The 27,937-nt window shown below is 39.0% G+C and overlaps 1 protein-coding gene and 1 long non-coding RNA gene across 4 annotated transcripts in view; one reads left to right on the plus strand and one right to left on the minus strand.

The window, feature by feature from the left end:
- Positions 1-603: 603 nt before the first annotated feature.
- Positions 604-27,937, minus strand: part of SAP130 (Sin3A associated protein 130) — an 81,201-nt gene continuing 53,867 nt past the window's right edge. For 2 of the 3 annotated variants that reach the window (XM_044242726.1, XM_044242725.1), the window contains exons 16-21: positions 21,534-21,892; positions 18,113-18,361; positions 17,803-17,928; positions 3,502-3,605; positions 2,267-2,380; positions 604-1,546 (exon numbers count right to left, since the gene is read on the minus strand). In XM_044242726.1, the coding sequence (XP_044098661.1) occupies positions 1,388-1,546; positions 2,267-2,380; positions 3,502-3,605; positions 17,803-17,928; positions 18,113-18,361; positions 21,534-21,892 (1,111 nt within the window). In that variant the 3' untranslated portion in view covers positions 604-1,387. The remainder of the gene's footprint in view (positions 1,547-2,266; positions 2,381-3,501; positions 3,606-17,802; positions 17,929-18,112; positions 18,362-21,533; positions 21,893-27,937) is intronic. The other variant, XM_044242727.1, reaches the window with a different exon arrangement.
- The window catches only part of LOC122902773, a 39,978-nt gene continuing 18,353 nt past the window's right edge, over positions 6,313-27,937 (plus strand). Inside the window, exons 1-2 of the long non-coding RNA XR_006383863.1 lie at positions 6,313-6,327; positions 8,607-8,658. This is a non-coding gene — a long non-coding RNA (uncharacterized LOC122902773). The remainder of the gene's footprint in view (positions 6,328-8,606; positions 8,659-27,937) is intronic.

Here is a 27,937-nt window from a genome sequence, read left to right on the forward strand (position 1 = left end):
GGGAGGGAGATGCTAGTTTGTATTCAAAGGAAGCAAGCCTAGTTACCAAACCATTCAGGTAGCTCAGAGCAAGAGCAACCTTGTGAAGAAAATCCACCCCCTGTGGCACTTTGACCCCAATTCCTGCAGCCTTAATTGTTCTACAATTTGACCAATTTATACCTGCAGTGGGACAAAATAGTCTAGTACTTAAGATAAGCAAGAGTCAACAGACTTTACCATGATGACCTCTTTAAAATACCAGGATAAGTGGAACCCATTTATGTGGAAAAACAAAATTTGGCAGAGTAGACTCTCAACATTGTGTAAGAAATCATAGTGGGGGGGGCGCCTGGGTGGCTCAGTGGGTTAAGCTGCTGCCTTCGGCTCAGGTCATGATCTCAGGGTCCTGGGATCGAGTCCCGCTTCGGGCTCTGTGCTCAGTAGGGAGCCTGCTTCCCTCTCTCTCTCTGCCTGCCTCTCCATCTACTTGTGATTTCTCTCTGTCAAATAAATAAATAAATAAAAATTAAATAAATAAAAAAAGAAATCATAGTAGGACACACTCATGTGGTGATCATCATGGCACTGATTCACTTTATAAAAAGATGCAAACTGCTCGTGTACAAAAACCTCTTTGAGTCCTTTATTAACATCTGGAGATGTGCGGTACATACAATTAACAGCATCACACCAGCTACAGAAGTACAAATAACCGAGAACGTACTTCAGAACAAGGATCTCAGAGCAACTTCAGATGTTGCCTGCTCTGAACCTCCACAAAAACCCAACTCTGACACACGTGGGACAGACAATATACAATTTCACTTTGAAATGGTTCTTTAAAAAAAAAATGACAAGAATTAATAGTTCAAACCCTTTAGAGTGTGAGATGTGGCAAGTCTCTCGGTGCCATGGCACTGCTGTAAAAGGCCAGCTCAGGCATTTGAAGGTCTAAGTAAGAACTGGCTAGGATGAGGGGAAGAGGTTTGATTTTCAGTGTAGAGAGATAACAGATGGTCCAAGTGGACACTTTCAGTCCAGGCTCAGTATAGGTCCTGCAGGAATCCATCAGATAAATACAGTTTATAAACCAGAAGGCTGAAAACTGCTAGCCATTCATTCGTGTCACTGATTCTAACTGGCAGACACTGATGCATCAGGAGTCATTTATGACACAGCGAGTTTAAGAGGGATACACCTGAAAGAGAGAATGGAGTTCACTGTGTCAGAATAGCTCTGATCCGTTGGTGCCACTGGGTACCATGGGTCCCCTCTGCTTTCTTGTGTGAATTAAGGAACACTTCCTTTATTTCAATGTTCCACTTTGAAAATAACCAAAACCCTCCCCCCACCCCCACCATCATTCTTCATAAATTCTGTTTCCAAAGTCCTGATTCTTCCGAGTCTAGACTTTTTCCTTTCGCTTCAATTTTGACACCTTCTTGACAGTCCCATTCTTATTTAGAAGCTTCAGAACACGGTCTTTATGATCTAAAACTTTAAGCATGGAGTCTCTGGCCTCACTGATCTGGTCCATCACAAGTTTACACCGTTGCATATTTCCCTGCAACAGAAGACATTGTCACCAATCAGTAAAGAGGAGACCACCAGGTTTTCAAGTAACCTTTCACCTATGGCTTGAGGCCACTGTGAGGCTTCAACACAGAAAAAAAATGTTTTAATCTTTCTTGGTAATGCAGGCTAAAGTAAATAGGTTCTTCTTTTATTTTTAAGATTTATTAATTTTATTTATTTATTTATTTTTTAAAAGATTTTTTTTTTTTTTTCACTTATTTGACAGACAGATCACAAGTAGGCAGAGAGGCAGGCAGAGAGAGAGAGGACGCAGGATCCCCGCCGAGCAGAAAGCCAGACACGGGCCTTGATCCCAGGACCCTGAGATCACGACCCGAGCCAAAGACAGAGGCTTAACCCACTGAGCCACCCAGGCACCCTATTAATTTATTTTAAAGAGAGTGAGCATGTGCTGCGAGTTGGTGGGGGCAGTGGTGGTGGTGGTAGGGGGAGCAGAGGGGGAAAGAGACAGTCTTAAGCAGACTCCCTGTGGTGCACAAGCCCAACATGAGGCTCAATTCCATGACCCCTGAGATCGTGACTTGAATTGAAACAAAGAACTGGATGCTCAACCAACTGAGCCACCCAGGCATCCTAAATAGTAGGTTTTTACTAATATTAATGAAAGAGGGAGGGAAATGGGAGAAGTAAGATAGTGTAGTGACAACACCACAAACTGGATGATCAGAGAGAAAGGGCTATGCCAAACCTGTATCAGTTCATTTATTCGGTGTAGATCATCATCAGTTGCCGCTTTTTTCTTTGGGATAATCCCTTCCTGCAGGTTGGTGAGTCTTTCATAAACATCATGTTCTAGATTCGTCTGCAACACACAAGAGGAAGGGCATCATGGCCTCAGAGATATTTTTCCTTGGTAACCTCAGGCAAATGCACCCACCTTGAATCACTTCTGTAAACTGGGATGAGAGCTGTTTGGGTGATAGAATCCTTTCTCCCAAGGACTAGGGCACTAATGTACAGCAAGGGAAACTGATCAGCAATGATTAACAATCTGTCATAATTTAGGGCCCATCTTCAAGGATAACTTTTAAATACCCCCCCCAAAAAAACCTTCCCTGAATTCACAACTGCTCTAAAAAACAGTCTAAAGGTTTCATAGAAACATGCTTTTCTAAATTACAAAAAGTAGCCATGGCATTTTTTTTTTTCCCTTAAAGATAGTCATAATAGACAATGTTCTTCAGATCACAGCTACTCCAAAGATGGAAAAACTTCATGAGGTTGTTGTTTTGATTGCCTCCCCCCTTCACCTCCTTGGTGAAGGAAGAATTCCCACCCCAGGGTTATGGAAACGGACAAGTAACACCCACCAACACTGGACACATGAGATCAACAGCAGTTTACTAGTCAATATACTCACAGCCCAGGGGAGGAAGACACCACACACCACGCAGGGCCACGCAGGGGCTGCACTCAGGAACAGAGTGAACAAGCAGGGGCTGTAGGAGGCAGGCTTTGTAGTATCGAGAGGGAGAGGTGTTCCCTGGTTACCATGGGGATGTGACAGCTTATCTGAACAATATTGCAAACTGGCAGGGAACTAAAGCCCACTCATCAGGAAGAAGTGGGAGTGGAGCCTGGTCCCTGTGATAAGGAGCATGGTGGGGAGCAAGGGCTTATAGTTAGGCCATTTGAGACTGTTTTAGATTCACAGTAACATAAAATATGGAACCTTAACTGTAGGTCTTACACCACAGTTGTTCAATATATTTTGGTTCTGGGTACCAGAATAAGATATGTTTGAACTGTATCTCTGAGATAGATACAGTAATTATTATATGTTACACATAAAAATTCTGCATGACCCTTGTTAATTGGGAATGCTTCAGAATTACTCAAAAGGAAATACTCTATGAACGCAAATGCCTCCAGCATCTGTTCCCCTCTGCAACAGTACATAACAACTACTAGAATTCTACCCACCAGCTGTAGCAATTGAGCAGCACAGAGGTGAACTTTCCAGCCTTGAGCACGACAGGATACCCCTTTCTGGTTAGCTATTTCCTGCAGCATAGCTTTCTTCTCTTCTGGAACCATTTAAAAAGAAAAGTATATTTCAATTTTTATAAAACTAAAATAATGTGGTTTCAAGTTACCGATGCATTTCATCAAGAATTTCTTTACTTAAATATGTTTACATGAATAAGTTTCTTTTTTCTTTTCTTTCTTTTTTTTTTAAAAAGATTTTACTTATTTATTTGAGAGAGAGCAAGCAAGAAAGGGAGAGAAAGAGCAGGAGAGGGGAGAGATCAGAGGGAGAAGCAGGATCCCCGCCCGAGCAGAGAGCCCAATGCAGGACTCAATCCCAGGACTCCAAGATCATGACCGGAGCTGAAGCCAGTTGCTCAACCAACTAAGCCACCCAGGCGCCCCAAAGTTTCTTCTTTTGTTCACTCCCAAAGAATGCTGTAAAGACATATTGTGCTAATCTAGTGAGTTTGAAAGAGAGCAAATTAATATCCTAATCTCTTAAAGGAAGGGAAATGGTCTCTGGTGGCCTCAAGCCCTGCTCATGAGTGATGCTTGCAAGCATGTGGAGAATTGGGGATGAAATTTTAGAAGCTTTCTGGTATTATCTGGATCATGGAAAAATGAATCAAATTTGAATAGCATTTTCACATTCGGATAGAAAAGTCCAGTAACTAGAACTATAGTAAAATAAATATGAAACGTATCATTGGATGGGGAGAGGTCAAGTAGGATTGAGAGATACTTGACAAAGGTGAGTTGAGCTGTGTACATGAAGTTTTAACTACTGTTTAACCACAACTTAAAATGTATTTATAGGGGCGCCTGGGTGGCTCAGTCGGTTAAGGGTTTGCCCTCGGCTCAGGTCATGATCCCAGAGTCCTGGGATGGAGCCCCATGTTGGGATCCTTGCTCCTCGGGGAGCCTGCTTCTCCATCTCTCTCTGTTTAATAAATAAATCTTAAAAAAATGTATTTATATATTAATTAAAAATTTAAAATAATTAAAAGTTACTTAAAATATTCTTAAAATTTTACTTTCTTTAAAAATTTATTCTTGAAAAGACTACCTTTGTATTTGTGAAGCCCACAGAAGGCAGAACACCAAGACTGAGTGCTAATGTAAGTGATGAACTTTGGGTGACAATGATGTTGTTAGTGTAGGTTCATCAAATGTACCAAATGCACCACTGTGGTGGGGTGTTGACTGTGGGGGAGGCTGTCATGAGTGAGGACTCAGGGTACATGGGAAATCCCTGAACCTTCTATTCAATTTTATTGTGAAACAAAAACTGCTCTAAGAAGTTCATCCGTTAAAAAAACAATCCCCTATCTAGTAGGCAAATATTAGCGTGTATATAACTTAAATAATTTTTTAAACTTTTAAGGTAACTGGAGATTCACATGCAGTTAGTTGTAGAAAAGAACACAGAGATCCTAAGTTCTCTTTACCTGATCTCCCCCAATGGCAGCATCTTGTAAAACTATAGTATGATACCACAACCGTGATGATGACGCAGTCTGACTATTCAGATTTCACCAGTTTCAGATGTACGTCTGTACTTCATTTTCAACATTTGAAAAAACTCTAGTTTGAACTAATTATAGATTCAGAGGAAGTTGCAAAGATGGTACAAGGATATATCTCATAAGAGACTTATACGTAGAACATATGAAAAATTCCTATAGCTCAATAATAAAAAGAAACCAATTAAAAGGGCAAAGCATCTGAAGATACATACATACACACATATATATATATATACACATTTTTAAAAAAAGATTTTATTTATTTATTTGACAGGTAGAGATTACAAGTAGGCAGAGAGGCAGGCAGAGAGAGAGAGAGGAGGAAGCAGGCTCCCTGCTGAGCAGAGAGCCCTGATGCGGGGCTTGATCCCAGGACCCTGGGATCATGACCTGAGCCGAAGGCAGAGGCTTTAACCCACTGAGCCACCCAGGCGCCCCCACATTTTTTTTTTAAAATAAGATCTTATTTACTTATTTATTTGACACACAGAGAGAGAGGCAACGGAAGAAAGAACACAAGCAGGGGGAGTGGGAGGAGAAGCAGGCTTCCCGCAGAGTGGGGAGACCAATGTGGGGCTCAATGGACCAGGACCCTGGGATCATGACCTGAACTGAAGGCAGACGCTTAATGACTGAGCCACCCAGGCACCCCTAAACAGATATTTCTCCACAAAAGATATACAAGATAGGTTCGAGATTCTGTCTATTCCAAAAAAAGTTGCTATGAACAGCTGTGTTCATAGCAATATTTGTGGGGACACAGGTTTTGATTTTTCTGGGATAAATGCCCCGGAGTGTAACTGTTAGGTCATATGCTAAGTGTACGTTCTAGTTTTTATGAAACTGCCAAACTGTTTTCCAGAGCAGCCAGCTCAGCAAAGTATGAGAGACAACTGACCTGTGGTATGACAGTGCTCTGCTAACCTGCTCTCTAGGGAAACTGGTGAAAATTTTAAAAAGAACAGTTTAGACCCATGGAAAGGCTCCTAAGGGAAAACAGGAAATCTACTCATGCAATATCTATTCAAGTAAATCTGTGGTAAGAACAGTGAGTCCATGTTATCTGAACCAAGACCATTCCCTTTTTCTTCTCCCAGCTGAGTGAGGTAGATCTCCACGCAGACTGCTGCAGCCCAGAACATGGGGTTCCCTCTCCTCCAGCTGCCAGGTGGAAGGCTATCTTCCATGAGGAGCAGGTCATCAGCATTGCCCATCCTGCTCCCCGCTCCCTGCTGCTCAGGCTAAATCCTAGGTGAGTACAACTGAGATGCAGGGGCCTTCTTCTGTTCAGTTCCTAGTCTAGAATAGAGACTGTACCTTAGGGCAAAGTGTGCTGAGAACACTGGGCCCTGGGAGCCCTTCTCCTGTTTTGTGAAGTGGTGATTTCATCCTAGAAGAGGTGAGCCAAGAGGATCCCAGGCTGTTCATTCCTCTTCTCCGCTACTTGTTGCTCACCTCCTAGAGTGAGGTGTGATTTGGAGAGAAAGTTGCCATCGTCTTTACCCCACCTCCAGAGGCCTAGCTCAGAGATTCTGTCTGGGGGAGAAACAGCCCACACAATAGATAGCTTCTAATCTTATCCTAAAGGAACTGACTCCATTTGCCACAGACTATGAAGGTGAAACCTAAAGGTGCTCCTAAGAGTAGTGGAGATTGTAATGAAAGGCAACTGGGAGATTTGTATGTCAAAGGAAGACACAGCCTAGACTGTGGGCTGACTAGTTTGTAGGAGAGAACAAAGAATAAGATGACTGAGAGAAGTCCTCTTGGGGGCAGAACAAATAGCACACACTAACCTTAGTAACTACTCTGAAAGGAGCTATGATTTGACTGGAATAGTTTGCAGGGGAATGTAATTTGCGTCCCAGAGTACATTCAGTACTATTTTCTTTCTTTCTTTTTTTTTTTTTTTTTAAAGATTTTATTTATTTATTTGACAGACAGAGATCACAAGTAGGCAGAGAAGCAGGCAGAGAGAGGGGAGGAAGCAGGCTCCCTGCTGAGCAGAGAGCCCGATGTGGGGCTCAATCCCAGAACCCTGGGTCATGACCTGAGCCGAAGGCAGAGGCTTTAATCCACTGAACCACCCAGGTGCCCCAACCCAGTACTATTTTCTGGTAGAGCAAATAACACGCAGTTAGTGGGGCTGATCAGCTAGGTGTGGTTAGGGAAAGAGTGGGCGAGAGCTCTACCAGTGCCACAGTCATCCCAGGATGACTACCGGCGTACCTGAAGCTATACTTCCTCGAGGAGCAACATCGAAGGCTCAACACACCTGGTGGTGGAGGTGATGTGACTTCACTAAAATAATCTAACCAGTCACTACACAAATGAACAAGCAAGTAACAATAACAAGCCTGGTGTTGGGTGAGGAGAGACCAGTATCCAGAGTTACCTAGAATATCTAGTTTCCAACAAAAAATTATGAGGCATGCAAAAAAATAATAAAGTGTGACCCATACTTGGGGGAAGAAAGCAGGCAAACGAAACTGCTTATAAGAGAGACCAGATGTCAAATTTACCAGAAAAAGATTTCACAGCAGCTTTTATAAATAAATTCATTGAATGGAAGGGATGTAGGAGTGACGATGGAGGGTATGATGATCCTGTCAAATTGAAGCAGAGAAATCAATAAAGAGGTAGAAATTATAAAAAGACCAAAATGGAAATTCTTGGATTAAAAAGTACAATAAATACTTTAAAAAAAATTCACTTAGAGGAACACAATAGTAGATGGAAACTGGTAAAGGGAATTAGTCAAGCTGAAGAACACAGGAAAAGGAATGAAAAAAATAAGCAGGGCCTCAGAGAAATGAGAGACATTTTTAAAAGCCTCCACACATGGGTAATGGGAGTACCAGAAGAGGGAAAGAAGAAATATTCAAAGAAAAAAAATGGCTGAAATGTCCCCAATTTATTGTAAAACAATAACCCAGATATCAAGAAACTCCAGGATCTCCAAGTATGAGAAATGCAACGACCTCACAGAATCAACAATTGACTTTTAAGGAGAAACAAGGGACGCCAGAAGGCAGTGTGACTACAGGTCCAAGTGCTTAAAGAAATGTACACAAAATCTAGTTTCTCTGCATCCTCATCAGCATTTAGCATTATTAGTATTTTTTGTTTCAACTGTTTTCATAGGTGTGTAGTGACATCTCAATTTTAATTTCTTTAATGGCTAATGATGTTTAATATTAAAAAAAATAAATTTTATGGTTCAGGACCCAGTGAAAATACAGCAGTACATTTTACTTGTTATGCCTCCTTAGACAACTTTTGGCTTGATGGTTTCTCAGCTAGTCCTTGCTTCTAATGGCCTAGGCAGTTTTGAAGACTACCGGTCAAATAATTTCGCAGGGTGCCCTTCTATTTGGATGTCTGATACCTCTCTCAAGATTAGAATGTAGTTATGAGAAGAGACACAAGAGTTGGGCAAGTGCCAATGCAATCACAGAACATGGATGGGTATATACTATTTAAAAAAAAATTCCAGTATAATTAACATACAGCGTTATACACCACTTTCAGGTGTATGGTACAGTGATTCAACAACTCTGTACATCACTCAATGCTGATCACAGTAAGTGTACTCTTAATTCTGTTCATCTATTTCACCTCTGGCCCCTAACTATCTCCCCTCTGGTAACCATCAGTTTGTTCTCTATTTCTTGGTCTGTCCCCCTTTTTTCTTTGTTTTTTAAATTCCCATGAGTGAAATCATATGGAATTTGTCATTTTCTGAATTATTTCACTTAGCATTATATACTCTCTAGATCTGTCCAGGTTGTTGCAAATGGCAAGATTTCATTCATTTTTATGGCTGAGGAATATTCCCTTTTGTATATATATCACATCTTTTTTATCCATTCATTTCTCAATGGACACTTGGGTTGCTTCCATAGCTTGGCTATTGTAAATAATACTGCAATAAACACAGGGGTGCACATATCTCCTCAAACCAGTGTTTTCAAATTCTTTGGGTAAATGCCCAGTAGTGGAATTACTAGATCATGTGGTAATTCCATTTTTAATTTTTTAAGGAGCCTCCATATTGTTTTTCACAACAGCTGCACCGGTTTGCATTTCTATCAAGTGTATCAGCGTTCCTTTTTCTCTACATCCTTGCCAACACTTGTTTCTTTTGTTTTTGATTTCAGCCATTCTGACAGGTGTGAGGTGGTATCTCATTGTGGTTTTGATTTGTGTTTCCCTGATGATGACTGATGCTGAGCATCTTTTCCTGTGTCTTTTGGCCATCTGGATGTCTTCTTTGGAGAAATGCCTCTTAATGTCTTCTGGCCATTTTTAATTTCAATTATTTGGGGTTTTCTGGTGTTGAGTTGTGGTTTTTTGTTTTTTTTTTTTTTTAAGATTTTATTTACTTATTTGACAGAAAGAGAGCACAGTCAGGCAGAGCAGTAGGGGGAGGGAGAAGCAGATTCCCTGCTGAGCAGAGCCCAGTGTAGGGCTTGATCCTAGGACCCTGGGATTATGACCTGAGCTGAAGGCAGACACTTAACCAAATGAGCCACACAGGTGCCCAAGTTATAGAAGTTCTTTATGTATTTTGGATACTAACCCTTTATCAGACAGGTCATTTGCAAATTATCTTCTACCAATCAGTAGGCTGTCTTAGTTTTGTTGATTGTTTCCTTTGCTGTGCAGAAGTTTTTTTTAATTGATGAAGTCAGAATAGTTTATTTTTGCTTTTGTTTCCCTTGCCTTCGGAGACCTATTTAAAAAATGTTGCTATGCCTGATGTCAGAGAAATTACTGTCTATTCTCTGGGATTTTTATGGTTTCAGGTCTCACACTTAGGTCCTTAATCCATTTTGAGCTTACTTTTGTGTATGGTGTAAGAAGGTGGTCCAGTTCATCCTTTTGCCTGTTGCTGTCCAGTTTTCCCCAATACCATTTGTTGAAAGGACTTTTTCGCATTGCATATTCTTGCCTCCTTTTGTCAAAGATTAATTGGCCATATAATTGTGAGTTTATGTCTAGGTTCTTTAGTCTGTTCCATTAACCTATGTCTGTTTTTATGCCAGTAAAATACTGTTTTGATTACTACAGTTTTGTACTGTATCTTAGAATTTGGAATTGTTAACACCTCTAGTTTTGTTTTTCTTCTTCAGGACTGCATTGGCTATTAAGGGTCATTTGTGTTTCCATACACATTTTAGGATTATTTATTCTAGTTCTATGAAAAATGCCATTGGCATTTTGATAGGGACTGTATGACATCTGTAGATTGCCCTGGGCAGTAATGACATTTTAGCAGTATTTGTTCTTCCAATCCATAAGCATGTATCTTTCCATTTGTGACATATTCAATTTCTTTCATCAGTGTTTTATAGTTTTCAGAGTAGGTCTTTCATTTCCTTGGTTAAGTTTATTCCTAGGCATCTTATTATTTCTGGGGTACTTGTAAAGGGGACCATTTTCTTAATTTCTCCTGCTATTTGACAGTATATAGAAACACAACAGATTTCTGTATATTGATTTTGTATCCTGCAACCTCAATGAATTCATTTACGAGTTCTAGTAGTTTTTTGGTGGATTCTTTCAGGTTTTCTATATATAGTATTGTATCATTTATAAATAGTAAAAGTTTTCCCTCTTCCTTCCCAATTTGGATGCATTTTATTTCTTTTTCATGTCTGACTGCTGTGGCTAGGACTTCCAGTACTATGTTGAATAAAAGTGGTGAAAGTGGACATCCTTGTCTTGTTTCTGATCTTTGCTGAAAAGCTGTTTTTTAAAACTGAGATATGATGTTAGCTGTGGATTTTTGAGATACGGCCTTAAATATGCTGAGATATGTTTCCTGCAAGCCTATTTTTTTAAGTCACGAATGGATGTTGTACTTTGTCAAATGCTTTTTCTGCACCTACTGAAATGATCATATGGCTTTTTTCCTTTCTCTTGTTGATGCGATGTACCATGCTGATTAATCAATCAACATGTGAGTAATGATCCACCCTTGTATCCCAGGAATAAATCCCATTTAATTGTGGCAAATGATTTTTTAAACATATTGTTAGATTCAGTGCTAATATTTTGTCAAGGATTTTTGCCTTAATGTTCATCAGAGATACTGGCCTGTAATTCTCTTTTTTTGTGATGTCTCTATCTGGTTTCAGTATCAGGGTAATGCTGGTCTCAGAATGAACTTGGAAGCTTTCCTTCCTCTTCAGTTTTTTGGAATAGTTTGAAAAGAATTGGTACTAACTCTTTAAATGTTTGGCAGAATTCACCTGTGGAGCTGTCTGCTCCTGGACTTATTTGATGGAAGTTTTCTGATTACTGATTCAATTTCACTGCTGGTAATTGGTCTGTTCAAATTTTCTATTTTTTTCCTAATTCAGTATTGAAAAGTTATAGGTTTCTAGGAATTTATCCATTTTGTCCAGATCAAACAATTTATTGGCATATTTTTCATAATATTCTCTTATATTCCTTTGTACTTCTGTAGTGTCAGTTGTTCTCCCGTTTCATTTGTTTGAATCTTTTTCTTTTGATAAGTCTAGCTAAAGGTTTATTAATTTTGTTGATGTTTCCAAAGAACAAATTCCTGGTTTTATAGATCTGTTCTATTGTTTTTAAAGTTTCTATCTCATTATTTCTGCTCTAATCTTTATTTCCTTCCTTGTACTAGTTTGGGGTTTGTTCTTCTTTTCCTAGCTCCTTCAGATTTAAGGTTAGGTTATTTGAGATTTTTCTTGCTTCTTGATGAGGTTGGCTGGTATTGTTATAGGCTTCCCAAAGATTTAGATCACTGTGTTTTCATTTTCATTTGTCTCCATACATTTTTTTATTTCCTCTTTCATTTCTTGGTTGACCCATTCATTGTTTAGTAGCATGTTATTTAATGTCCATATATCTGTTTTTTCCAGATTTTTTCTTGTGGTTGATATCTAGCCACAGTGCTATGGTTAGAAAAGATGCATGGTATGACTTTGATTTTTTAAAATTTGTTGAGACTTGCTTTGTGACCTGACATGTGATATATTCTGGAGAATGTTCCATGTGTGCTTGAAAAGAATGTGTATTCTACTATTTTGGGATGGGATGTTCTGAATATATCCATTAGATACATCTGGTCCACTGTGTCATTCAAAGCCACTGTTTTCTTGGTTGACTTTCTGTTTGGATGATTTATCATTGATATAAGTGGGGTGTTAAAGTCCCCTATTATTATTGTATTACTATTGACTATTTTTTTAAAAGATTTTATTTATTTACTTGAGAGAGAGAGAGAGAGAGAGAGAGAGCGAGCATGACAGGGGAAAGGGTCAGAGGGAGAAGCATACTCCCCACCGAGTAGGGAGCCCAATGTTGTACTTGATCCTGGTACTCCAGGATCACGACCTGAGCTGAAGGCAGTCGCCCAACCAACTGACCCACCCAGGCTCCCAACTATTTCTTTTACGTTTGTTATTAGCTGCTTTATGTATTTGCATGCTCCCATGTAGGGTGCATAAGTATTAACAATTGTTTTATCTTCTTGTTGGATTGCTTCCTTTATGATTAGTGTCTTTCTTTGTCTCTTCTTACAGTTTTTTTTTCTTCTTACAGTTTTAAAGTCTATTTTGTCTGATATAAGTATTTTTACTATTTTGGTTTTCTTTTCACTTCCACTTCCATGATAAATGCCTTTCCATCCCTTTGCCTTCCATCTACATGTGTCTTTAGGTTTGAAATGAGTCTCCTGTAGGCAGCATACAGATAGGTCTTGTTTTTTAATCTATTCTATTATCCTATGTCTTTTGATTGGAAAGTTTTAGTCCATTTACATTCAAAGTAATTACTGATAGGTATCCATCTGCCATTTTGTTACCTTTTCCTCTCAGAGAGCAAAAGCAGACACACGAGGGCGGGGGGAGAAAAAGGGCAGAGAAAGAGGGAGAATCTCACAAAGGCTCCACGCTAATGCTTGATCTCACAACCCTGACATCATGAACCGAGTCAAAATCAAGAGACTGATGCTCAATTGACTGAGCCACCCAGGTACCCCTTGTTACTTGACTTATGTTTGATTTTGTGTTTTTTTTCTGTTCCTTTCTTCCTTGCTCTTTTCTCTCACAGTTCAGTGGTTTTCTTTAGTGATATGCTTCGACTGCTTTCTCTTTATATCTATTACCAGTTCTTGATTTGTAGTTATTATCAAATTTATATATATAACATCTTACACATATAGCAGTGTATATTGATAGTCACTTAAGTTTGAACAGGATGGTATACTATTAACACAACTTGTTACTATTCATATTGACCTTGAGCACCTGGCTGAGGTGGTGAGATTCAGGCATATCCATTATAAAGTTACTCTTTCACCCACCAAATTAAACTTTGTTAAGAAAGTCTCTATGTGCAGACCACATTTAAGGACTGGAAATTTCTATTCCCTTGAACAACTGTGCGTGCCATCTAAGGTACCCTCTTTGGTGAAATGTCTCTTCATGTCTTTGTCCATTTTCTAATTGGATTATTATTTATATTTACTATTAAGTGTTGAAAGTTCCTAATATGTATTTTCTATATATAAGCCCTTTATGAGATATGTGGTTTGATAGTATTTTCTCCCAGTCTATAGTTTATCTTTTCATCTTCCTAACAGGGTCTTTCAGAGATAAAAAGTATTTTATGAAGTCCAATGTATTTTCCTTTCCTTTTGTGGACAGTCTTTTTGTCCACATGTCTAGAACTGTTCACCATGCCCTAGGTCCTGAAGACTTTATCCTAGGTTTTCTTCTGAAGTTTAACAGTTTTACATTTCATATTTAGATCCATTACCCATTTTCAGTTAACTTCTCTATAAAGTGTGAGGATTAAGTTAGGGTCTTTGGCTTTTTAAAAAATTTATGGATGTCTAGCACCATTTGCTGAAAATAGGACTCTCCTTCCTCCACTGAATTTTTTTTCATTGGGCCAAAAATCAGTTGAGCATATTTGTGTGGGTCTATTTCTGCATTTTCCATTCCATTCCAGTCACCTATATGTATATCCCTCTGCAACTACCAGCCCATTTAAACTACTGTAGATAAACTAAGTGTTGGTATCAGAAAATATTTCCTGTTTTTCAACATTATTTTAGCTATTCTACTTTCTATACCTTTCATATAAAGTTTAGAATAAGATTTACTATGGCTATAAAAACCTTTCTGTGAGTCTGATAGAGCTGTATGAACCCTATTCATCAATCTAGGGAAAACTTACATCTTTATGTTGAGTTTCAAATCCATGAACATTGCATGGCCCTTCATTTATTCAGATCTCTTTCATCAGCATTTTCATCACATCCTGTAATGTTTTGCTAGATTTACACCTAAATAGGTCATTTTTTGGAGGATCAACTGCAAGTGCTATTATGTTTTCAGTATCATTTTGCACAAATTCATTCCAAGTATCTAAAATTATAATTGATTTCTGTGTGCTAACATTGTATCCTGTGATCTTGCTGAACTCATTTACTAGTTCCAGTTTTTGTTTTTTTTGGTGGAATCCTTCAGATTTTTTACATAGACAGTGATGTCATTTGCAAATAGAGACAGTTTTTTATTTATTTCCACCCAACCCATACAGTCTTTAGTCTCTTTCTTGACTTACATGGTGTTTAGAACTTCCAGTACTAATGCTGAGTAAGAGCAGTGCGAGAGAGACCAGACAACAGCCTGGTCTTTTGGCTAGAGTAGAAAGCATTTGGTCTTTCATTGTTAAGTATATTTGTTACTTGTAGGTTTGTTGAAGACTTTATCAAGTTAAGGAAGTCTTCCTTCTCTGTTTTGGAGAGATTACGAATAAGTGTTGAATTCTGTCGAATAGTTTTTCTGCATGAGTTGATATCATTATGTTTTTCTTCTTTAGTTTTTGCTAGGGGTTGAACTGTGTCCCCTCAAAAGACATGCTGAAGTTCTAACCCTTGTACCTATAAAGGTGACCTTATTTGGGAATAGGGCCTTTGCAGACGTAATCGAGTCAAGAAGTAGTCATGCTGAATTAGAGAGGGCCCAAAAAGAATGACAGATGTCCTTGTAAGAGGTAGAGAAGGAGATGAGACACAGGAAAGAATGCTATGTGATGATGGAGGTAGAAACTGGAATGATATAGTTACAAGCCAAATAATACTAACGACTGCTGGCAAGTAGCAGAAGCTAAAATGAAGCAAGGAAGGATTCTCTTCTATAGCCCTCAGAGAGAGCACGATTCTGCAAACACCAATTTTGGACATCTAGCCTCTAGAACTCCAAGAGTATAAATTTGTAATTTTAGACCACTGAGTTTGTGGTACTGTTACAGCAGCCCTAGAAAATTAATACAGTTTGTTAATAATGGTGAGTCACTGATTTTCAAATGGTGACCCAGCCTTGGATAGCTGACACAAACCCCACTCAATCAAGGTATAAATGGCTATTTATGTTGCTGTTTTAATTTGCTAACATTTTGTTAAAAATTTTGGATCTGTATTAATGAAGAATACTGATAATTAGTTTTCTATATTTGTACTCTGTCTGATTTTTGTGTCAGGAAAACACTGGCTTCATAAAATCAATACGTAAACGCTTCCTCCTATATTTTAGAAGAGATTATAGAGAACTGATGTTGATTCCTCTTTAAAAATTTAGTCGAATTTCCCAGTTAAAAGTATCTGAAAATAGAGATTTGTTTCGAAGCTTCAAAACTATGGGTTCAATTTATTCATTGGTTATGGGACTAACCAGATTGTCTATTTGCTTCTGGTTAAGTTTTGGCAGTTTGTGTTTTCAAGGAATTTTTCTTTTTCTTTCTTTCTTTTTTTTTTTTTAAAAGATTTTATTTATTTATTTGACAGAGGGAGATCACAAGCAGGCAGAGAGGCAGGCAGAGAGAGAGGAGGAAGCAGGCTCCCTGCTAAGCAGAGAGCCCGATCAGGGCTCGATCCCAGGACTCTGAGATCATGACCTGAGCCGAAGGCAGCAGTTTAACCCACTGAGCTACCCAGGCTCCACCTCAAGGAATTTTTCTGTTCTCTTTCTCTTACTGGTTTATAGTTTGATTCCATTCTGGTCAATGAAGATACCCTGCATGATTTCAATTCTTTTAAATTTGCTGAAGCTTATTTTATGATCCAGGATATGGTTTTTCTATGTTTTGTAGGCACCTGACATAGTATGTATTTTGCTCCTATTGGGAGTGTTCTATAAAGGTCTGTTAGATGTGGTAGTATGTAGTCCTTGCTGATTTTTTGTCAAGTAGTTTTACTAGCTGCTGAGAGCAGGGTGTTGAAGTTCTAACTACCACTGCTCATTTGCCTATTTCTCCTTTTGCTGTCCTATTCTTGTTTCATATAATCTGAAGCTCTCAATTTTTGTTGTCTGTACATTTTTTTTTATTAGTATGTAATGGTCCTTCTTTGTCTCTAGTAATTTTCTCTCCTCTGAAGTCTACCTGATTTGACATTTCACATTAGTTTATTGCTTCATATATGTATTATTTCCATCCTGTTACTATCAATCTACTTATGTCACTGAATCTGAAGTGAGTTTCTAAAAGAACGAGTGGAGCTGGATCTTTTTTGTTGATCCACTCTGCCAAATGGTGTTTTAACTGGTATGTTCAGGCTATTTAGGGTATGTACTGATATGTAAGGCTGAGTCTGCCATATTATTATTTGCTGTTTATTTCCTGCACTTTTTGTTCTTCCTTTTCTCTTTTCTTTCCTTCCCATGAAAATTACCTGACCGATTTTCACTATTCCATCTTGATATACTTATATGAACATGATTTTAAAGCTTGGGCAAAGCAGATCAATAAAGTTTAATAGTCAAGAGACTATTTGTATCAATACTTTCAGCTGTCACACTACCTTTACTGAGACAGTTTTTGGAGAATGAGTCCCAGAAAGTGGTAACAATCTTTCAGAAAGGCTTAAATGTTACCAGGCAATACTTTAAAACACTCTCCTGCTATGATATGAAATTCTTGTAATGTGAAGCCTATGTCCTTCTTCCATCAAAGCACAACACTCCTTGACCTTTGGAAATCTAGCTTATTTTCAGAGGTCAAGGTACCTCATGAGGAAGAACTACTGCAATTGCACCCATCTTGGTACTTGCATTCAGAGAGTAAATTGTTAGAACCCTCACCCCTGCTCACAGACATTAGACATACCATCTAACTCTGAATCATCTTTGGCTTCAAGGAAACCCTTAGAGCAATTTCCAAGTAGAATTCATGTGAGGGAGTGGGGAACGTGACCAATTCTCTGAAAACTTACACTTCTCTGTGCAATGATTATATCTGAGATTAATGATGCTTAAAGCCTATCAGTAGAAATACTTGTAGATATTTGCAAAGTACTGTCAGTTATTTTTACTATATATATTACTACACATATAGTATGTATATACTATACATATATTCCATATGTATTAGTATACGTAATTCTCAAGCAAAACAACAACAAAATCATTTACTAAACGCTTGCCCTGGACTGTTTCAAGAGCTTCACATATGTTAAACCAAAGGTCTTTTGGAAAATAAACTTCCTAGGGCAGACATCCTTGGGATTAAAGTGGACTATGTCGAAAGAATAATAATCTAGTACAGCTCTTGTACAACCAACCTGGGGCTAAAGAGGTTATCCTGTCACTTGGGTTTTTTGGAAACTAGAAAATTATAATTCTAGCTTCCTATTCTACTGTGATTACATTATAGTCAAGTGAGAAACCAATTTCATGCAACTAACCTTTAACCCGGACATCACTGTACCGCTGAAAGTGGTGGTAAGCAGCCTTCCAGGGGTTCCGATAGTGACGGAGCAAAGTAATGGGAGGTCTTGGACGCACTGGGACATACCTCACACCTTCTTCATCTATTCAGAAGAAAAGGAAAGGAAGATACTAAATAACTTATTATATATTGTCAAGGATTCTCAAGGTATAACTCCAAGAAATGATCCCTAAATGAAACCTGATTATGTAAACAGCCTCCGGGATGGACTCCTGACTTAAGTGGTAAAGCTTCACATGACAATAGCTAGCCCAAGTGACCATTACCAATATACTCCTTGGGTGGAGACTTGCGTTTCTCTGCCTTCACCAAAAGACTCTTGGCAGTGGACTTCTCATCATCAGTGCTGTTCGTCTCCATCATATCCCCTTCTTCTGTTGAAATCACGTGCTGTTGCTTTCGAGGCTTTTTCCTTGGGGAGGCACCAGGTGGTAGGTCACTTGTAGGCATGGACAGGTTGTTAGCCAGCAATGCAAGAGATGGAGACACAGTGCTGGTGGCCAGGGGAGGAACTGCTGTCATAGGAAAAAGAGCACATACATGTATGAGAACCCAAAAATAATGGAAAACTTCATTTGATTTCCAACCAATGAGAATGGTTAGGAAGACAGAAAAGAGGACTATCACTTACTGAGTCTTCCGACATGCCAGGCACTGTGCTAAGCACTTTACTTATGGCAGAGGGTGTCGACTGTTTTCCAAGAGAGCACAACTTCACCATCCATAGAACGAGTACCTTCACACTTATAGATGGACACACCATCATTCAGCTGAAACACTATTTAACTGCCTCCTTTATAGACAGGTATGGCCATATGAAAATATAAGTGTGTTGTAGCATTTTTAATAAGTTCCTTAAAAGAAGGTGTGACCTTCTGTTCCTTGTCTTGTCACCCTGGAACTCAGATATGATAGCTAGAGTTTTAGCAGCTATTCTGAATCAAAAGTGTAAGGTCAAACTAGGGGTGGTAGAAGTTTGGATCCCTAATGATTTTATGAAGTTCACATACTATTCCTGGGCTGTCTACCTGACCTGTCTTTGTTAATTTGTGGATACTAGAATTGTTCATAACTGAGGCCTGGAATTTCTTGTTCCAGCTATCCTAATGACAAGCACTTTATCTTTTTAATGTCTCTATTCAAAGATCACTTTCTCAGTGAGGCCCTCCCTTTAAAGCTCTTCTTAAAATCACAGCCCCAGCCCTAACTTTCCCTTACAGAGCCATACCTCACTTGACTGTGCTTCACTTCATTGCACCTCGTAGATAATGCATTTTTCAAAAACTGGAGGGTTGTAGCCACTCTGTGTTAAACAAGTCTATCAGCACCATTTTCCCAATAGCATTTGCTCATGTCCTATCTCTGTATCACATTTTGGTAATTCTTTCAATATTTCATACTTCTTCATTATGACTGTATTTGTTATTGTGGTTGTCATCAGTGATTATGATTTACTGAAAGCTCAGATATGGTTAGCATTTTTTAGCAATGAACTTTTCTCTGTAAAGTATGTACATTGTTTTTAAAGACATAATGCTGTTGTATACTTAACGGACTAAAGTATTATGTATATGTAACTTTTTTATGTACTGGGACATCAACAAATTCACCTGACTTGCTTTACTGTGGTGATCTGGAAATGAATCCACAATCTCCCTGAGGTATACCTGGTATTTTCTCACTGCTTTATTTGACGGTTTCTCTCCCCTGCTAAAATGGAAGCTCCAATATGATGAAGATGTACTTGTTTTGTATAAGGCTATTGTCATCAGAACCTGGTGTAGAGCCCTACAGTTTAAGGCGTGATTATTGATAGTTTCCTAGCATAGACAGGTTAAGAGGAACTATTCAAATCAAGAGAGAACACGGGGCGCCTGGGTGGTTCAGTGGGTTAAAGCCTCTGCCTTCAGCTTTGGTCATGTTCCCAGGGTCCTGGGATCGAGCCCTGCATCGGGCTCTCTGCTCAGCAGGGAGCCTGCTTCCTCCTCCTCTCTCCCTCTCCCTCTCTCTGCCTGCCTCTCTGCCTACCTGTGATCTCTGTCTGTCAAATAAATAAATAAAATCTTAAAAAAAAAAACCCAAAACCAAGAGAGAACAGTAAAATTGGAAACATTTCATTTCCCCTCCTGGGTTACCCATGACATCTTTCAATGAAGTCTTGAGGCTAAAACATAGGTAAGATAGAAGAATATTTCATGACATGATAAATGAAAACAAACAGCAGGTTTAACAACTGCAAACACAGCACAACCACACTACTTACTGAACAAAACAGCATGGGGGATAGAGGCCTTTATGCAGAAATGGTAAGAGGGCACTGCTGGCTAATTAGAGAGAATGACTTGCCTTCCACTTCGGTTTCATCAGTATTTCATAAATTCTGTACATTAAATGCTATTTTTGTAGTCAGGGGAAGCAACATTCCTCAATAGATTACTAACATATAAACAAACAAAACCTCCAAAGTGACCTGCATTTCACACACTGAAAGTTTAGAGTCCAGGAGAGGAGGGAAAGAAAGTAGTGAAGAGTTTTACGATTTTACTAATCACATTTAAGTTTTTCAAGAGACTATTTTCAACAACACAAATCTTGCTTCACTGTGTAACAGGGCAAGACAAATTGACAGGGAATAAATCATAAATAATTAGCACTTAGCTATGATCTTATTTTTTTTCCCAAAGATTTTATTCATTTATTTATTTATTTAACAGAGAGAGAGAGAGAGAGACAGCGAGAGAAGGAATGTAAACAGGGGGAGTGGGAGAGGGAGAAGCAGGCTTCCTGTTGAGCAGGGAGCCCAATGCGGGGCTTGATCCCAGGACCCTGGGATCACGACCTGAGCTGAAGGCAGACGCTTAAGACTGAGCCACCCAGGCGCCCTGCTATGATCTTATTTTGACCCTTCTTAAAATTTTTCTTTTTTTTATAATATGAATGCTTATAATAAGGAAAAAAAGTTCAAATAAACAACATTATACCACAAGAAATTAGGAAGAAAAGAAACTTAAAAAAAAGAAAAGTTTAGTAGAGGAAGGAAATAATAATGAAAAATCAGAAATAGACACCAGAATTTAAACAATAATATAACACTGAAAGTAAAGACCCGTTTTTCCAGAACAAAACAGGCAATGCTTTAACTACATTATCTAAGAAAAAGAAGAAGACTCAAAAACCAAAATGAGAAATAGAAAACAATATAACCACGAAAGTTTAAGAATATTCTTGGGGAAATGTTAATCTTTCTTATGATTTTGGTAAAAAATAAAATTGATGCTAAAAGGGCAGCAAAAATGGTTTTAATTTCAAAAGGAGCCTAGCAGTCCTCTTCTTAAAATGAATGACATGCAAGGTCGCCTGGGTGGCTCAGTGGGTTAAAGCCTCTGCCTTCGTCTCAGGTCATAATCCCAGGGTCCTGGGATCAAGCCCCGCATCGGGCTCTCTGCTCAGCAGAGAGCCTGCATCCTCCTCTTTCTCTGCCTGCCTCTCTGCCTACTTGTGATCTCTTGTCTGTCAAATGAATAAATAAATAAATCTTAAAAAAAAAAAATGACATGCAAATTTACAACAGGCACCAATGTGTCAATCTTCATAACTGAGGGTCATGCAAGAGTCTGGCCCTCAAGGAGAGTCAGAAAAAGAACAAGCAGCATGTGCCAATGGAGAGAACTCCATGAATGAACCTACCAGAGACTGGCCTCATGATGTCCATTGGTTCCACTTCCTCTTTAACTTTTATCTCAGGTACTGGAGGGCCCAACACAGAGGAGAGACTGCCAGCTACAGCAGCTGATGGCGGAGGGGCAGCTGCAATGGTAGTGACGGGGGGAGTGACGGGGACCGCTCCGGGAATTGTTGAAAGGGCGACAGCTGGCTGTGATGGGGGGCTTGCGGCTGCAATCATGGTTGGGATGGTCGGTGGAGGCTGCTGAGCTGTGGGAGGGACTGCAATGGTGGGCTGATCATTATTTTGACTGGACACAGTCTCCATGGACACAGTAACTGGAGTGGCCATTGATACGTGGATCTCTGACTTAGGCTTGGCACTGAAACACAAAAGCAAAGATAATGTAGCGAACATCTCAGAGGATGGGTGTTTGTCCAGATCTTTTTATACAATGTGTAGCACAACTTAAACTCTATTATTTGATTCTAGAAGTTGAAATTTGAGGTAAGCTTTAAAGGAAATTCAAGTTTTAAAAATAACCCTCCCACCAAATTTTATAAGCAGTAATAAAATTAACTTAGGAAATAACATTTTATTAAAATCATTCAAAGGCGCGTCATCATAAGGCAACCAATTTTCACTATGGTAGTGTCTTTTTTTCTCCCAGAATTCCTTAATGCATATGTTGTCTTAAGATATTTCTTGTTTCTTAAAATCACAATTGTACTTACACTATATAGTTTACTCTTGTAAAATTTATTTCTCATAGAAGAGGAAACTCACATGTATGGCAAAGATCCAAAAGAAAATAAATTGAAAATAATCTTTTTCCACTTCACACACCCAGCCCTCTACCCAGAGTCATCGCTCTTACAATTTTCCAGTATACTTTACCAGAATACTCTAGGGATCTAAAGTAGCTACAAATTTAATGTTTAAAACTGTAAATCCTTTTTTTTCCTTCAGTTTTATCAGAAGTATTCACTCATATCATTATAAATTCTTCTTAAACACTTTTTAAAGTAAAATATATATATATATTTTTAAAAAGTTTTATTTTTTGTGGCGTCTGGGTGGTTCAGTTGGTTATGCGTCTGACTCTTGGTTCCGGCTCAAGTCATTATCTCATGGGTTGAGAGATCAAGCCCCAAGCTCAGTGGGATCTGTGTTCAGTGGGGAGTCTGCTTCAAGATTCTCTCCCTCTGCCCCACGTTGCACCCCGGCCAACATGCGCACTTTCTCTCTAATAAATAAATCTTTTTTAATAAAGATTTTATTTATTTATTTGAGAGAGAGAGAGAGAAAGCATGCACAACAGCATGAGTTGGGGATGGGGCAGAGGGAGAAGCAGACTTCCCACTAAGAAGGGAGCCTGACGTGGGACTCCATCCCAGGACCCTAAGATCATGACCTGAGCTGAAGGCAGCTGCCCAACCAACTGAGCCACTAGGCAAAGCCTCAAATAAATAAATTAAAAAAAAAATTTTTTTTTTTTCAAATTTTAAGTAGTCTCTATATGTGGGGCTTGAACTCATGACCCTGAGATCAAGAGTCACATGCTCTACTGACTGAGCAAGCCAGACACCCCAGTAAAATATTTCATTTAATAGCTGTAAAGGCTTACCTATTTATAGTACTAATCCTAAAAATACAGGATAGGAAAAATAATACAAAACAGTTCCCCTCAAAAGTTCAAGGCCCAGGGGCGCCTGGGTGGCTCAGTGGGTTAAGCCGCTGCCTTCGGCTCAGGTCATGATCTCAGGATCCTGGGATCGAGTTCCGCATCGGGCTCTCTGCTCGGCAGAGAGCCTGCTTCCCTTCCTCTCTCTCTGCCTGCCTCTCTGCTTACTTGTGATCTCTCTCTGTCAAATGAATAAATAAAATCTTAAAAAAAAAAAAAAAAAAGTTCAAGGCCCCAAACAACTGGATTTCCACAGGCAAAAAATTCAACATCAAACCAAACCTCACACCATACACAAAAATGAATTCAACATGGGGCATAAATCTAAGTGTACACTTGATTTTAGCCAAAAGGCTGAGAAGCAATATAAATCTGAGTGTAAAATGTAAAACTGTAGTTTTATAAAAAATACAAAAACCTCTAGGACTATGTAAAGAGATCTTAAATATAATACCAAAAGCACCATCAAAAAGAAAAAAAAAATATAAACTGGGTTTTATCAATTTAAAAACTTTTGCTTTGCTAGAGATCATTTCAAGAGATTGAAAAGACAAGGCACAGACTGAAAAAAAAAAAAATCTGTGAAACACATATATGGTAGTTCTATTTATACGAAGTACCCAGAGTGGCCAAATTCATTGCAAAATAAAGTAGAATAGTAGTTCCCAGGGGCTGGGGATAGGGAAAATGGGAATGGTTGAATAATGGGTAGAATTGCAGTTCTGCAAGACCAAAAAGATCTGGAGATGGTTGTACAGTAGTGAGAATATGCTTAACACCAATGAAATGTACACTTAAAAATGTTTAAGACAAACACACAAACCAAAACATACATGTACGATAAAAGGATGATATTCACAATACATAAAGAACTCTGTAAACTCAATACTAGAAAACATACAATCTCATCAGAAAAAGGGCAAGAAATATGAATAATGAACAACACTTCATTAAAGAAATATCCAGGTGCCAAACAGGCACATACCAGTCAATACCATTAGCTATTAGAGACTTGCAAATTAAAGCCTCAATGATTTGCCACCATACCCCTATCAGAGTGGTGAAAAGATTTATTTTTTTAATTTATTTTTAAAAAAGATTTTATTTATTTATTTGTCAGAGAGAGAGAGAGAGAAAGACATAAGCAGGCAGAGTGGCAGGCAGAGGCAGAGAGAGAAGCAGGTTCCCCGCTGAGCAAGGAGCCCGATGTGGGACTCAATCCCAGGACCCTGGGATCATGACCGGAGCCGAAGGCAGCGGCTTAACTGACTGAGCCACCCAGGTGTCCCTGGTGAAAAGAAAACTTAAAAACTTTATATTAGAAAGCACAGGAAAGGATGTGGAGCAACTTGATCTACCAAGAAACTCCTAGTACTAATAAATGAGTTTAGAAAGATTTTAGAGTAAAAGGATCTCACATGCTGCAGATAGGAATTTAAAATGGTACTGCCACTTCTGCAAAAACGGTTCAGAAGTTTCTTATAAAATGAAAAATATATGTAACTTAGCAACTGCAGTCCTGGGATTTTTATCACAGAGAAATGAAAATGTATGTCTGTCAAGAAAATTGTACATGACTAGGGGGAGACAAACCATGAGAGACTGTGGACTCTGAAAAAGAAACTGAGGTTTCTGGAGTGGAGGGGGTTTAGGTGAGCCTGGTGGTGGGTATTAAGGAGGGCAGGTATTGTATGAAGCACACGCCTGGGTGGCTCAGTTGGTTAAGCAGCTGCCTTCGGCTCAGGTCATGATCCCAGCGTCCTGGGATCGAGTCCCACATCGGGCTCCTTGCTCCACAGGGAGCCTGCTTCTCCTTCTGACTCTGCCTGCCACTCTGTCTGCCTGTGCTTGCTCTCTCTCCCTTTCTCTCCCTGACAAATAAATAAATAAAATCTTTAAAAAACAAAAAAAACCAACCAAATTGTATATGACTGTTCGCAGCAGCTTTATTTTTAATAACCCCCAACCAGAAACCATGAACTTGAATAAACAAATGGCTAAACAAAATTCTGGAGCATCCATATTATGTATCATTACCTGCTCTAAAAAGAACAAACTACTGATATACACTATAATTTAGATGGATCTCAAAAGTTAGATGAAAATAAGCCAGCATCATTAGGTAATTGTATGAGAAATATGTATTTATATAATTACAAATATATAATTATATAAATAATGTAAGTAACTTATGAGATTCCAGTTACAAAAAATTCTCAAAATGACAAAATTCTAGTGGTGGCACAGCTAAGCGACAAGGTGTTAGGTTTAGGGGAAGGGTATGATTGTAAATAAGGGAATGTCTTCGTTGACAACAAAACAGATTCACATTTTATGATAATGGTTATATAAATCTATTCATGGGTGAAATTTCAAAGTAGTATACACCAAAGGAAAAAAAACTTGTGATATTTTAATAAAATTTATAGTTAGTCAATAGCATTGTACTGACAATTTTTTCTTTATAATAACTTTAATTATTAATGAGAAAGCATGTGGGTGTGCGTACACATACAAGCTGGGGGGGTGTAGAGAAGGAGGGAGAATCAGACTCTCCTCTGAGTAGGTAGCCCAGTTGGGGCTCAATCTCAGGACCCTGAGATCATGACCTGAGCTGGAGGCAGATGCTTAACCAACCGAGCCACCTAGGCACCCCGCCAATTTCTTCATTTTGAAAAAAATGCAAGGGTTATGTAAGATGTAATCATTGGGGGAAGCTGGGTAAAGGGTACATGGGAACTTTCTGTACTATTTTTTTAAAAAGATTTTATTTATTTATTTGCCAGGGAAAGAGAGAGAGAGAGAGCACAGGCAGGCCGAGTGGCAGCAGAGGCAGAGGGAGAAGCAGGCTCCCTGCCGAGCAAGGAGCCCAAAGTGGGACGCGGAGCCCAGGACGCTGGGATCCTGACCTGAGCCGAAGGCAGCTGCCTAACCAACTGAGCCACCCAGGCGTCCCAACTTTCTGTACTATTCTTGTAACTTTTGTTAGCTTTAAATTATTTCAATATAAGTAAATAGGGGTTGGGTACAGGTTAGGATTATTCTGTAATTAAAGAGAATTAAAAGATAAAACAACCAGAAACATCAGCAAAAATGTGGCAGTAATAATCTCTGAAAATTCGCTTTCATAAAAGCAACAAAAAACTGACAAAAATGCCAGATACAATGTTTTCAGAACTCTGTAAATTAATAATCTGGAAAAACTAGTAAGAAAATTAGGTGAACCTCCATAAGACCAGTAAACTCTGAGGTGTTTAACTTGCCATATTTCTGTTCTTTCATTTCTACCACCATGGCAGGCATGAAAACCAACAGTCCACGCTCACAGTGAAAACCAGCAGCCTGGCAGCTACCAGAGAGCTGAGAGCCCCTTCATATCCTCTTTACCGAGAACTGTCATTATATAACCTGTCTGGTTGTTCCCATTTCCTGGACTGTCTTATTTGACCTGGCCAGTCCAGTGTAAATAGCTTTTCCCTTACAGAGTTTGTTGGTAAAAATTAGACGTAAATGATCAGTTTCCCAACTGACTGACAGAATGGTAACAGGTAGGGCAAACAATAAGCTACCCAAAAAGCTTTAAAAGAAAAACTGGAGAATGAAATGTCTCTAGGCACTTGGAAAAGCTCCAATGTATTTCTGGCAATTTAGGAAGCAACATACACATGTAGGATTATGTGTATACCCTGGACTGTACCTATGTCGAGGAGAGAGCTGAGAAGTACCCAAATTCGTAGCTCTGGCTGAGTGTGAGGCTCTGTGCAAGGAAGAAGAAAAAAAGTAACAGAGAGATGTAAAACTGCCTACTTCAGTGTTGATGGGCCATCCCAAGATACACACACACAGAGGTCCTTGGCAAATATGGGAGACTTAATGGTTCCAGACATTCAAGGAAATCTGTTTCAAGTAATATTTTAGAAAAGCTGAAGAAGAATGTTATATATACTGCAATAAATACTAAAATGTTCTTTAAATAAAAAAAGGAACTTCAAAAGAGAATGCTTTAAGATAGTTGAAGATATCACCTAAAATAAAAAGAGATGTTTAAAAATTAACTCATTAACTGAGAGTGAGCGAGCAAGGGAGCATGAGCAGGGAAAGGGCAGAAGGAGAGGAAGAGAGAGAGAATCTGAAGCAGACTCTGCAGTGAGCCCAATGTGGGGCTTGATCTCATGACCCTGAGAACCAGACCTGAGTTGAAATCAAGAATTGGACCTTTGGGGCACCTGGGTGGCTCAGTGGGTTAAAGCCTCTGCCTTCAGCTCAGGTCATGATCCTAGGGTCCTGGGATCAAGCCCCGCATCAGGCTCTCTGCTCCACAGGGAGCCTGCTTCTTCCTCTCTCTGCCTGCCTCTCTGCCTGCTTGTGATCTGTCTGTCAAATAAATAAATAAAATCTTAAAAAAAAAAAAGAATTGGACCTTTAATGGACTGAGTCACCCAGGTGCCCTGAAAAAGAGGTTTTCAATTTCAACTTTTCCCAGCCATGGTATTATTTAAGAGTGCAGGTAGGAATTTTGTTTATGGAAGGATGGCGTGGACCTACTTTTTCCTGTTCTTTCTGCTAACTATAGCTGAAAATCATGAGTATTACATATAAGACAAACAGAACAGCTGTTGAAAGATGAAGACAGACTAACTAGGGACCCTCAGGACCAAAAGAATGACACAGCAGTGAACTTCCTTTTTGCCTCATTTGTTCCAGACTGGGGTCTGGAGAACCTCAAAACAGAAATGTCAAAGG

The sequence above is a fragment of the Neovison vison genome, chromosome 3 (genome assembly GCF_020171115.1).
Source record: "Neovison vison isolate M4711 chromosome 3, ASM_NN_V1, whole genome shotgun sequence".
Classification (NCBI taxonomy): domain Eukaryota; kingdom Metazoa; phylum Chordata; class Mammalia; order Carnivora; family Mustelidae; genus Neogale; species Neogale vison.